Source organism: Tachypleus tridentatus, chromosome 11 (assembly GCF_004210375.1).
Source record: "Tachypleus tridentatus isolate NWPU-2018 chromosome 11, ASM421037v1, whole genome shotgun sequence".
Lineage (NCBI taxonomy): Eukaryota > Metazoa > Arthropoda > Merostomata > Xiphosura > Limulidae > Tachypleus > Tachypleus tridentatus.
Genome location: NC_134835.1, coordinates 30,808,243 through 30,821,454, shown reverse-complemented (window position 1 = coordinate 30,821,454; position 13,212 = coordinate 30,808,243). Strand labels below are relative to the sequence as shown.

At 35.0% G+C, this 13,212-nt stretch overlaps 1 protein-coding gene across 2 annotated transcripts in view; it reads right to left on the bottom strand.

The window, feature by feature from the left end:
* The window catches only part of LOC143231861 (protogenin-like), a 103,221-nt gene extending 93,424 nt beyond the window's left edge, over nucleotides 1-9,797 (bottom strand). Inside the window, exon 1 of one of the 2 annotated variants that reach the window (XM_076466600.1) lies at nucleotides 9,417-9,797. In XM_076466600.1, coding sequence (XP_076322715.1) covers nucleotides 9,417-9,483 — 67 coding nt within the window. In that variant the 5' untranslated portion in view covers nucleotides 9,484-9,797. The remainder of the gene's footprint in view (nucleotides 1-9,416) is intronic. The other variant, XM_076466601.1, reaches the window with a different exon arrangement.
* Nucleotides 9,798-13,212: the final 3,415 nt, after the last annotated feature.

The window sequence follows — 13,212 nt, the reverse complement described above, 5'->3', positions numbered from 1 at the left end:
CCTAATAGGCCTCAGAGCAACTTGAAAGGTTATTAATATTAGGCTAATAATTTTGTATTTAAATGAAATTGCCATTTCATTTAATGAAATGAAATCAAATACAATGGCAATTTCATTTAAATACAAATTTATTAGCCTAATATTAATAACACTTCAAGTTGCTCTGAGGCCTATTAGGCCCCACTTTTCGTAGGAGTGTTAAATCTCCTCGCGTCTAAAGAACCAGGTTTTAATGTAATATCGAAAACAAAACCTATACAACCTGATAGATTCCTACGAAAACTTTGTGGTATATAATATTTCTTAGCTTATAGTTGAACTTGTTATGCATATTTTGTTTACGAGAGGATTTGAAAGCTAATAATTTAGCTTTCCGATGCGTTGTTGCGACGACCATATAAATATTTTGTAAATAACTACGTAAGATTTCTTGTGTAATACTGTGAGATAAAAATCAAATCGCCAAAAACAGGAATTCGTCATATAGGAATTACTACTTTACTAACAAAGCTGTATGCATTTTTTTTTCTATTAATTGTGTGTGTGTTTTTTTCTTATAGCAAAGCCGTATCGGGCTATCTGCTGAGCCCACCGAGGGGAATCAAACCCCTGATTTTAGCGTTGTAAGTCCGTCGACTTACCGCTGTACTAGCGGGGGGCGTTTCTATTAAGCACAAAGCTATTCAAAGGGCCATCTGTGCTCTACCCACCACGGGCATCGAAGCCTGGTTTCTAGCGATACAAGTCTGCCAGCATTCTGCTGTGCCACTGCAACCATTAATGTTAATTACTAATTAATTAATGTGTAATTAGTAATGTTACTTACTAATACAGAAAAATCGCACATAAAGGATGCAACACTCACATCCACAAGCACACCTATTAAAGAGTGCTAATTTCCACAACAGGATTTTTTAAACTTTATTATTACATCACGAAACAAACAATCAACGAACCTCGTCTGAGAACCAAGTTTAGCTGGTATATACAGACACCTACGTAAAATATGAAATACAACATTACAAAGCTGGAAGTAACCATGAATTAAATATGACTAACCACACGGGGTTGACAGTCGTTTGTGGAAGAAAAAAAAAAGGCTTGGTGGGTGGAAGAAATGTGCGATTTAATTGTAGCCAATAGAAAACTGACTTTAGTGAGATACGTGTTGCTTCTTTCTCTTACTTCCAGTCTTCAATTCAGCATCTTTTACTTTACCCTTGAAGGATGCCACAAAGACTTTTTAATTGGCAAACGTTAAACTACAAACTCATAAAGGAAAAAGGGTATTCGTTAAAGACCAACTTACTTTGTCCGTACTAATATAATTCCCGGTGGTTTCACTGGAACATAAACTATACATGTAACCGTGATAAGGGCTCTTGTGTAACGAGCTATGCAACTTGAGAGACTTTAGAAGGCTGTATAACACATCTTGAGATAAAGACTTTGTTATACATTGCTATTATAGTTTGTCGCCAAGAGACAATTCCATAATTCAACCACGTGCTCCTTATGATCTTTATTTTATTACTGATAATCGAGGCAAAGGCTGCCCCCAAAATAACAAATAATATAATCAAGGCTGATTAAGGGTTTTATTGGTCCTAGGCTTTTCAACTTATAGATAGGCCCCCTCGAGACAGAACCTCTACGTGCAATACATTTATAGTCATAGCTTGAGGCCCTGGGCTTCAGCCAAATAAGCCCATGCCTTAATCCGGGGTTGAATATAATGACTGGATATATGTATATATCAAATTCAATCAAGTCGAATTCGACGTCACAGATAAAAAAAAATAGACTAATATGTATACTTTGGCGATACGAACATTTCCTTACCTCATAAAATATTTTCTTTTCTAACTTAAACATTTATAGCTTTGTTCACTTTTATTTGTTATTACTTTTCTGTTTTGTGGCCAAGCGAGGCCTAATAGTTAGCAGAAGACCCAAGATTCAGGCTACGATATTTCACTGAAATGCTGCACATTTCCAGAACAGGGTTTAGTATAACTGGGTATACATTGGGTATACTAACCGTAGCAATGAATCCCACTATTTCTGGGTATACATTGGGTATACTATGACCGTAGCAATCAATCCCGCTATTCTTGGGTATACTATAACCGTAGCAATCAATCCCGCTATTCTTGGGTATACTATAACCGTAGCAATCACGTTATAAATTACCCACAAGTCATCTTGCCAGACGTTAAAATTTGTAATTATCTGAACATCAGGGTACCTGATCTGGCCTTTTACCGCAAAGGTCGCATTACGCTCTGAATGTCAGAATTATAGTATCTTCAAAACAAACAAAAACGATTTCTTAAAAGCGCTTCATTTTTAATGTACTTGTCGAGAAAAATCAATCAGGCTTCGCTCAGGTAATAAATAAATATATATCTTCTTGAACGACTACTATTAACGGTCGAACAGTACACAGGTAGTTGAAAATAATGTAATTTGCATAATTTGAATTAATTTAGTATAATTTATTACAGCATATTCAAAGTTCCATTCTGAAATGGTCTAACACATATATATGTCCACACACATTTATATAATACGCACACAAACAAACATACATAATTAGAGCAAAATGTTGATATCCAATATCATTTTTGACAGGATTGTGCGCAAAGCGACCTCTAAGCTACAGAATATATTTATTATTCGCGTAGGGCAATATGTACTAGATGACGTTTCAATAATGAGGTTTTCTTATCAATATTTAAACCAATTAGAAATCCAAACAGCATTTTGTTAACTGGTATAGGAAACAAAACGTGACAACAAAACGAAGACGTACGTCACGCGATTGTGCAAAATATCTTTTTAGAAGTTAAAGTGTGTAAACAATGTTTTTGCACAGTTTTAAAGCAAACACGAGCTTATTCATCTAAACAGTTCAAAGACAACACGCGCTAGTTATTCACGAACGACTTCACCACTATATCCACCTACCAGTTTTCTCCAACAAAACTAAAACAGATCTTCTAGATTTCTCCGATTAATCTCTAATTATTTTTATGAATGATAAAAACAAATTAATGCCTCGGGCTAAGCTAAAGCTTTAACCGTACAACCGAGGAACACTGTTTGAAATAATGAATGAACTCACTGGAGATGAGCAGAATCAGTGTCATAAAACCCGTTTTTCTACTTTTTAGTACATTTATGAAAGCGACAAACGTATCTGGTCAGAATACAAGCACTTTTTCAGGGCAAATCCAACTGAGGCGAAACTTATAGTGTGTTTTCATACAACAAAGTCACATTCGGCTATCTGCTGAGTTCACCGAGGGGAATCGAACCCCTGATTTTAGCGAAATTTAGAAGGGGAACCCGTCCACTAAACTACAGAAATAGGGACAAGAGGTATATATACATATATAATCTTGTAATTTAATTAATAAAAAAAGCCCACCTTTGAAACAGCTCTTTACTTTCGCGTTATTTATACGTTGGTTAAATAAGTAGAGCAAACAAAAGAAATGTCACTGGGAAGTTACGAGTTTTGAGAAGCCATTTTATATCTGTTTCTCTCTGCTGAGAATGGTTTCCTGTTTTCCGCAATATATACAAAATCTACAAGAGACCATCATTACATATTTCAAGTATAAAACATGCACAGTTCATTTTAATTATTTCAGGACTTCATAATGTCTAAAGGCAAAACAAATACATGAATTTAGTTTATTTTTTAATATTTTGTTTTACTACTGTTAGCTGAAATCACTCTCAGAAGCTGATGAGTAACGGTTTCTCATGTTTCAGAATTCCTTCCACGATTTAAGCTGTACCCCCCCGTTCAGAAGAATCATACTTTCAAATACTGAGGTGAGGGCTATGAAAAACTCATACTTGGTACGTTCACCCCTCTTCCTGTCATTTAAATACCGTTCTACTGTGTTTTGTTGTGTGTTTCAGTTCGTTATGATGCTGGAAAATTACATTATGCAACACAAATTATGTTCCTGGATAGTATATGTTATTTCTTAATTGCTTATGTTGTAAAAGTACAGAAAATAGCCATTATGCGCTTCAAATTTGTCCTCCGCTAGTACAGCGGTAAGTCTATTTACAACGCTAAAATCAGGGGTTCGATTCCCCTCGGTGGGTTCACTGTGGCTTTGTTATAAGAAGAACACACACCCCTCAAACTTTGCTTTTGTGACCTGGAATTAATTTAGAAATTAATCTATTTTCTATGTAAAAACGGGCAAATTTACACATTTTCATTTACATAAGGTCTGTATAAAACAACATATGAATCAAGATTTACATGTATTTATACTAAAGTTATACAAAATATTTACAAGTGAGTAGGTTTTTGAGATTTGCGACTGTAATGTAAATCACTTTCACGTATCAGCCCCCAAATATAATCTCCCACCATGTTTTCGTTATACGTTCCCAAAACCAAAAAGCCAAGTTTGAAGAGAAAAATAAGTCTTTTCTATTTACTTTAGGCATAAGCAATTGGAAAATAACACTTTCTGTCCAGGAACAAGAAAAAGTAAAAATTTTGTTACATAGTGTTATCGCTAAATGACATCCAAAATGAAGATAATGGTGAATGATGATTTGGCTTCGTCAGGAAGTATCATCCAAGTTTCGAGAAATCATCAACTCCAGGTATGGTTAAACAGCTCCCGTACTTGGATAACATGTTTATCCAGCTTAATTAATTGGAGGTTACAGATAATTTTCCGTTAACATTTCAACATTCCTATGACGAATGTACTGACGTCTAAGATTTCCAAATTCTCCAAATTTTACTAATATAATTTACTATTCTCCACACAGGTCCAATTTTTTTATTTTACAAACTACAGTCACTTTTCTTGTCTCCATGGGATTTGGATTTTCTTGCAACAATGAATTATTTCAACTCTACATGAGGTAAGTTACATCACACTGTGGAAGGACCAACTTTAACACCAACGATTTCTGGACTTCATGTTGCATGGTCCTGGTAAGTTTATGTCTGTCTCCAAGTAAGCCTGAGATACTTAACATCTGATCGTAAAGGACTGGAATGTTGTTGTTTTTGAAGATATACTCTTCCTGTAAGTGGTACCACCGTCAACGTAACTTTGATAATTATAAGAACTCCGATTTCTAATACTTTCATTATTGTGGGACATTTCCCGATGGCTGTAGCCTTCTACATGTAAAGCTATGAACATTATGGCATTTTGCTATGTCTTACTTCATCAGAGAAAATGTGTCTTGAAACCATATTTCGTACTTCAAAGCACAACTGTCACGTGACAATCGCAGACCCACAAAAATAACCTACTTTCATGAAAGATATTTTAAAAAAATGTAACAATGAATCAAATTTGTTAGTCGATGCCCATAAAATATACACATGATAAATGAGTGAAATGTCATTAGATGTTAGAGGTCAGGATAATAGTAGTACCATTATAATATCTGCAAGTTCTAGTTTTCAAAAACATAAATATCTCCAGCTCTGTCATTCTTACATCTCATTTGAAAAGGGCCCAGCATGGCCAGACGAATAAGACACTCGATTCATAATCTGAGGGTCGCAGATTCGAATCTCCGTCACACTAAAACGTGCTCGGCCTTTTAGCCGTGGGGGCGTTATAATGTGACGGTCAATTCCACTTTTCTTTGATAAAAAAGTAGCCCAAGAGTTGGCGATGGGTGGTGATGAACAGCCGCCTTCCCTCTAGTCTTACACTGTTAAATTTGGGACGGCTTGCGTAGATAGCCCTCGTGTAGCTCTTCGCGAAATTCAAAACATACAAACAAACATTTGAAAAGTCTTTAAAACAAATATCACTTTGGATTAGCATTATCATTCTTAATATAGTTTGCCCTGAACACCTTATTCAGATAGCCTAATTGCTTTGTGCCATAAAACACCAAATCAACCAAACCAAACCGAACCAACCTTTTTCACAGAGGATTGAATGTTGGTCTCTAACTTATCCACAGTAGCGTATATATCTGTACACACTAGGTGATCAACTTTCCACATTAAAGCGTATCTCTGGTACACCCTTCATTTGAAATAGTCACCTAGTTTACTAGGGTGACCTGTACGTGCGATAAAAATCGTATGAGAGGACTAAATCTTCCTAAATAATTCAATTTCACATATAATTTGCTAGTGGTTAAAATGCACTTCTGAACTTTATGCCACATTCGCAGTATACAGATAAATCAAATACAAATTGTTCCGACCTTCCAGATTCAAACCCGTGACCCTCAGGTTGCGAGTCATGCGCTCTAACCACCTGGCTATGCCATGCCCATAATCAACAGTAACACAATATTTCAATATTGATACTCTACTGCTTCATCTCATTTGAGGTCTTGTATCCATGGTAACTATTTAAAAAATTCAGGTGAATTTATTTTTTGTAAATTTTATTAGAGATATCAATTGTTCGGGGTAAATTAAGTCGTGTACTTCTTGAGTTCATTTACGCATTATACTGAACGTTCCGGTTAATAAACACCAATTCGTAAAATGCTGATTAACTTCAACAGTTTGTTTGTTTGTGAGTTTCGCGCAAAGCTACACAAGGGCTATCTGCGCTAGCCGTCACTATTTTAGCAGTGTTAGACTAGAGGAAAGGCAGCTATTCATCACCATCCACCGCCAGTTCTTGGGCTACTCTTTTACCAACGAATGGTGAAATTGACCGTAACATTATAACGCCCTCACGGCTGAAAGGGTGAGCATGTTTGGTGTAATGGGAATTTGAACCCGTGACCATCAGATTTCAAGTCAAGCGCTCTAACCACCTGGTCATGCCGGGCCATTTCAACAGCCAGACATTTTTATCTCTAGACGTTACTGGTAAGATATTCAGTTGAAGAGCATTAGACGGAACTAGTTGACTCGCATAGAAAAGAAAAAAAAAACACAAAATAACAAACAAATTCACAGTAATCTACTTAAAAAGAGAGAGTGAGAGAGTAGCAGGTATCCAAATATATTAATAACGAAAACAGGAAACTTAATAATTGATGTCCTTAAATGAGCTAATAGGTTTGGTTGTTAAGTGCAAAGCTACACAATGGAATATCTGTGCTCCGCCCACCACGGGTATCAAACTCGATTGTTATTGTCGTAAGCGTGTAGACTTAATACTGCGTCACTGGGAAATGGTGTGGGGTGGGTCAAAAGGAAATTTTCGAAACGTTAAGTACAAATAAACTTGAAGCAGGTGAAGCCTAAAACCGTTTACGTAATTTTCATTGTCTTGAAGCTATTTTTTGTCCCAACTACAAGGTACAAACATCACCATGTTCTGAAACTAATCGATAGTCAATACTATACATAGGACAATAATTTTTAACACCGAAATTATTTAAAATACAAGCAAGCTAAATAACTTGCAAAACTTTCTATTATTATCTTAAAGGTGAAGTTGTTCTATAAAGTTATGTTTAATTTACCTATAATACCGCCCTTCTTTACATACGCATTTTGAAATAAACTTGCCTGTTTTGTATATTTTAAAAACAATCTCACACAATTGACACATAACAGTTTTCTTACTCCCCAAACCTCACTTAACATTATCTTTGAATATAAAACTACCAAATCCTTAATGACAACGTACAGGATAAATCATTTATATACTACTTTCACTTATTGATTTATCATTACAGAAAATCCTTCGCCATTACTGTTGAAAAGATGACAGCCGTTTGCGACTGTGGTGATTTCATTTCGTAACGGAGTTTACTATAGTACTGATTTTATATTAGGCATAGTCTTAAGCCTAAAATTGATGGTTAAGTGGTCGCGTACAAAATTTAAGTTGGCATAAAATTGTCTAAGAAATTACGCCTAGTGGTTGTTGAAAGGAATAAAAGAAAATGTTGTAGGTCAAACCACCAAGAAGTTAACTACAGATATATATATATATATATATATGTTACATTTATACTACTGACGATACAACGTTTCGGGCAATGTCCTTCTTCAGGTATCAGAAACTGAACAGCAGAATTAAGAGTTTCTGAGGCTGTTATTTTTCATAACGACTTTTAGCAAGAATGCTAGTAGTTCAAACGCATTTTATAAACTTTGTTTTTCAAAGGGCAAAATAAGTCTTAGCTAATGAGGTAAAATATCGAAAAAAGGTACTAGTTTTTTTATTTGTGGTAGAGATAGAGATTGAAAAACCTTTGCATTATAACGATTTTATACATTTGGTCCAACAAAATAAGCTATTAAACAAATCATATGAAACCAACTTTTAATTGTTATACAGCATTTACACTCAAATCTGTTTGAAACCAGCATATTTTAACCAAGGTTATATATTTTAAAACTTTCTCATTATAGATGTTAACATAGAAACGAAAAATAAAATCAGTCTACGTTGCTCTCATAATTATGAGAATTTCCCACCTAGTTCAAAAGATACGAGGACAAACAGAACTGGACTTAAGTATTCTCAGTTATTTACACACAGCGATTTATAAACACCATTTACAAACTAAATTTATAACTGCTTTTTGCAACTACTACAGCTATGTATGATTATCACACGTGTTTTACAACAGACCTAACATAAAGGAATAACTTCAAATGTATAGTTTGTAAATATTTAGTATACAGTGACAAACCTCCAAGTCAGAAAATAAATGATGTTAGATTGGTGAACTGAAATACAATTTGCATATATATATAACTGGTATACATTAACAGATAGGAAAATAATTAGTTGGTTTGATTATATATAATTTGTAAATAATTGGTAAACAGTGACGGACCTTCCAAGTCTGAAAATAAATAATGTTAGATTGGTGTATTGAAATATAGTTTCTAAATTTTTGGTATATACAGTGACAAACCTCAAGTACTGACGTAGTGAAATGTCAGTTAAACTTTCACTGGGAACAATTCTTTTTATCTAATAATCGAAGTAATAGCTTTCAGCTTATACCTGCACGAAACAGGATATGTAACTTATAATTATAGCAACCTATCTGTTATTAATACTTCTAGGAACTATAAAAATCCAAGTTGATGATAATCGTTAGAACTGACACATCACGCCATAACATTTGGTACTTCAAGTACAACGACTACATATGCTTTCGTAGCTTCCTAAACAACGCGATGCTGTATTTCTAATACGTAATACTCGATTTAAATACGAATACAAACAAATGAAGTCAACGTACGATGCGCTCAAAGTCACAAAATATTTTCTACCATTTGTATGACAATTATTCTAGTAGCCGTGAACTCGAGCCAAACATTCTTTGACCCCCTTGGCCCCGAACAGTAGGACGGCCATCAGGCCAAGCTAGCAAAAATGTCTTAAATAAACTACATATACGGCGCCATTCTTCTACGATCGAGCTCACGCGCACGAGCAAGCTTAAGAAACACAAAAACTTACCTTCGTTGATTGCGCTAAAGATGGTCAACGTAAGCAGGACACTTAGCGATAACGTTTCAGACGCCATAAATCCACATTTGGTAGAAACTCCATAGAAAAACAATCTACACAATATCCACAAGAAATGTTTTACGAGTATGAATACATGACACAAGCCGGAGGTTTGTACACAGAGTGGCTGTTCCTAGAGCCTTACTTACTCCCTAAATAGCGCGTTCTCTTAAATTATTAAAAAGTGACAACGAAAATCGTGTTAATTTCATACGATTTTAAATTATTATTTTTATGTCGAAACTATCTTATCTTTCTGGGCAGTTTTCAAACCTGAAAGATAATTCTGCGACTTGATAATCTAAAGGTAACTTGGACTTTAGCGGGAGGTGTAACAATGGAGTACAAAACCTGAATGAAGTAGATTGCATAGCAGCATTTCGCATTCCCGCGTAAACACCACTTACCCATAACAAAGCGGCATGGGTATTGGTGTTGAGTGTACGAACAGGACTTTCATTATTATTTTCGATAGAACAAAAAGCACGTGCTCATGCTGTCACTTTTATCATTCTTTTGTACGCGTTACTAAATCGTATTCTTTTACCTTGTACTAAACGGAACTGTTTCTGACGGACGGTGATATGACGTACGCATCGCAACAGACTTGGAAAGCTGTTGATCTTTGCTTAAATTTGACTTACGACAGGCTTAATAATCTATTAAATCCCCACGACCACCGCCACTGAAAATGATTGTTTTGATTTGTTATTAATTTCGCGCAAAGCTACACGAGGACTATCTGCTCTAGTCGTCCCTAATTTAGCCGTGTAAAACTAGAGGGAAGGCAGTTAGTCATCACCACCAACCGCCAACTCTTGAATTCGATTAAGTTTTTATATATATAATTGTATGATATATTTATACAATGATATATATATATATATAAACTTAATCGTATGATATATTTATACAATGATATATATATATATATAAACTTAATCGTATGATATATTTATACAATGATATATATATATATAAACTTAATCGTATGATATATTTATACAATGATATATATATATAAACTTAATCGTATGATATATTTATACAATGATATATATATATATAAACTTAATCGTATGATATATTTATACAATGATATATATATAAACTTAATCGTATGATATATTTATTGTTTTTATCCTATTCATAGCTCTCTTCGCATTGCTGATAACGCAGTTCAAATCTGTATGTTTCATTCATTTTCTTGTAATATATATTAATAGCATGCTTATCTTCAGGTTTATAATGTAAGGTAGTTTTGTCGTCTGAATCTGAGATGTAGCTCATGTGATATTCTAAATTATTATTATATCAACTTTTATAATAAATGTTTTGTGTTTTTCCCAACTTTTTCTTTGCGAGCATGTGATATTTTGTTACACATTATAAATTATTTAAGTCTTAACACTTGATCGCTGACTTCTACAATTATCACTTTTATCATGAGTGTTCTTTTTTGTCCTGTGCGTAGAACACCTTATAAATGTATTTCAATGAAATTTACAATTAATATCGAAGTGTTTTTTGTTGTATTTTCTTAATGAAAATATGCTTAATAATGAAAGTTTTTAAGTTACTTAAAACTAAAGTTATTTATCTTTTCTGGAATATTAAGTAGATATTTCCAGAACGTTGCATCACATTCAGACAAGTTTATTCTATGGTTTGAGAGTAGGCCTATATATATACTGTCTCCTTTATTCGAATAATTTCATTGTGCGGTCTAATTTTGAGTTCATATATTTCGTCTTCAGTATTCGAATAAATTAATTATGTGGTCAAAGTTTGAATCCATGTATTTTATATTCAGTATTTAGTATAGTAATAAGTAATAATTTAAAGCAACAACGTACATTCTTTTGGTTTAGTTTTCTAAGATACGGACTTGTTTCTTACATAACATTAGTTGGGAGATAACCAATCTAAAAAAATAGCGCGTGTTGGGTATCTCTAGTGGTTAGTGTGCCCAGACTGTAAACCCAATCATTCCATTTTCCGTTTTGTTGCCGCAGAAACTAAAAGGACACTTTGAAGCTGTGGGTGCCCTGTAAGAGTGACGGTCAAATCCCACTATTCGTTCAGATAAGAGTAGTCCGAGAACTGGCGGAAAATGTTGTTGACCAGCTGCCTTCCCTCTGTTTTGTTAATTCAAGACTGGTGATGTTTATACGTAAGAGGATTGTAATGAACTTTTATTTAATGTGTAGCATAAAAGTATCGTTACTAGTAGGCTCAGCATGGCCAGGTGGTTAGGGTGTTCGACTTGTAATTTAAGGGTCGAGTGTTAGAATTCCCATTACACCAAACATTTTCGCTCTCTCAGCAGTGTGAGCGTTATAATTTTACGGTCAATCCCACTATTCGTTGGTAAAAGAGTTTAGCAGTGTAAGATTAGAGACGGCTAGCGCAAACAGCCCTTGTGTAGCTTTGCGCGAAATTCAAAACAAAACAAACCTTACTAAAAACTAGGCCAGACATGATCAGGTGGTTAGGGTGCTCGACTTGTAAACTGAGGGTCGAGGGTTCGAATTCCCGTTACACCAAACATTCTCGCTTTCTCAGCAGTGTGAGCGTTATAACGTTACAGTCAATCCCACTATTCGTTGGTATAAACGTAGCCCAAGAGTCAGCGACTGGTGGTGATGACTAGCTGCCTTCCCTCTAGTCTTGCACTGCTAAATTAGGGACGACTAGCGCAGATAGCTCTCGTGTAGCTTTGAGCGAAATTCGAACAACAACAAAACACAACAACAATAATGCTAACTAGAGGGACATTCAGGAAAACGTATACCTCTGCTTGGTAGCGTTTATTTTATTTGTCTTCCAAAAAATGTGAAATGTGTCTGCATGTTCGTTACTATTTGGCAGGACAATACGAAATAGTCTTCTACATAAGTCCATCTAATTTCGTCATGTTTGACTGGATTACAGAGTTAAAACAGTGTGAAAAATAGGTCCCTATGTTAACAGAGAGGGAATATTTTAGTAACCTTGCCATGACCTTGACCATTCGAAACTAATCACTTCTAAGTTGGTTTACAGTCCAAAAGTATACAAACATTCGTCCAAATCCATTCAGCCATTTTCGAGAAGCCTTGCTGATAAATGCACACACACACACATAGGTGTAAAAATAGCATTTAAAGGTGATCCAGATTTCATTTAACAGAACAGTCTGTCAGATTTTCAGAACTGATTCTTAGTTGATTTTCATGAGTTATATGATTCGTTTAATAGTTTACGTCATGTAACAACAGAGTTCACGTGATGCTTGCAGTCTCTTGGTAACTGAGTAAGAGATATCAAATTTGTCATCAGATAAAGAAATATAACAAACTGTTTCTCTTTATCAGCTTTTACCATAAGTTTGACAAAATAATGATTTTTGGTAATTAATATTTTTATTTGGTTGTTTGTTCCAGAATTTTCCGCAAGGCTGAGCAAGGGCTACTTGCACGTAACAGTCTCTGATTTTGAACTGAGAAACTAGAGGAAATACAGCTATTATCGCCAACTCTTTGGACAGCCCTGATGATTGAATAGTAGAAGTTGACTGCATTCATAGCAGAAAAATTAGTTTGTTTGGGAATTTCGCACAAAGCTACTCGAGGGCTATCTGTGCTAGCCGTCCCTAATTTAGCAGTGTAAGACTAGAGGGAAGGCAGCTAGTCATCACCACCCACCCCAACTCTTGGGCTACTCTTTTACCAACAGTGGGATTGACCGTCACATTATACACCCC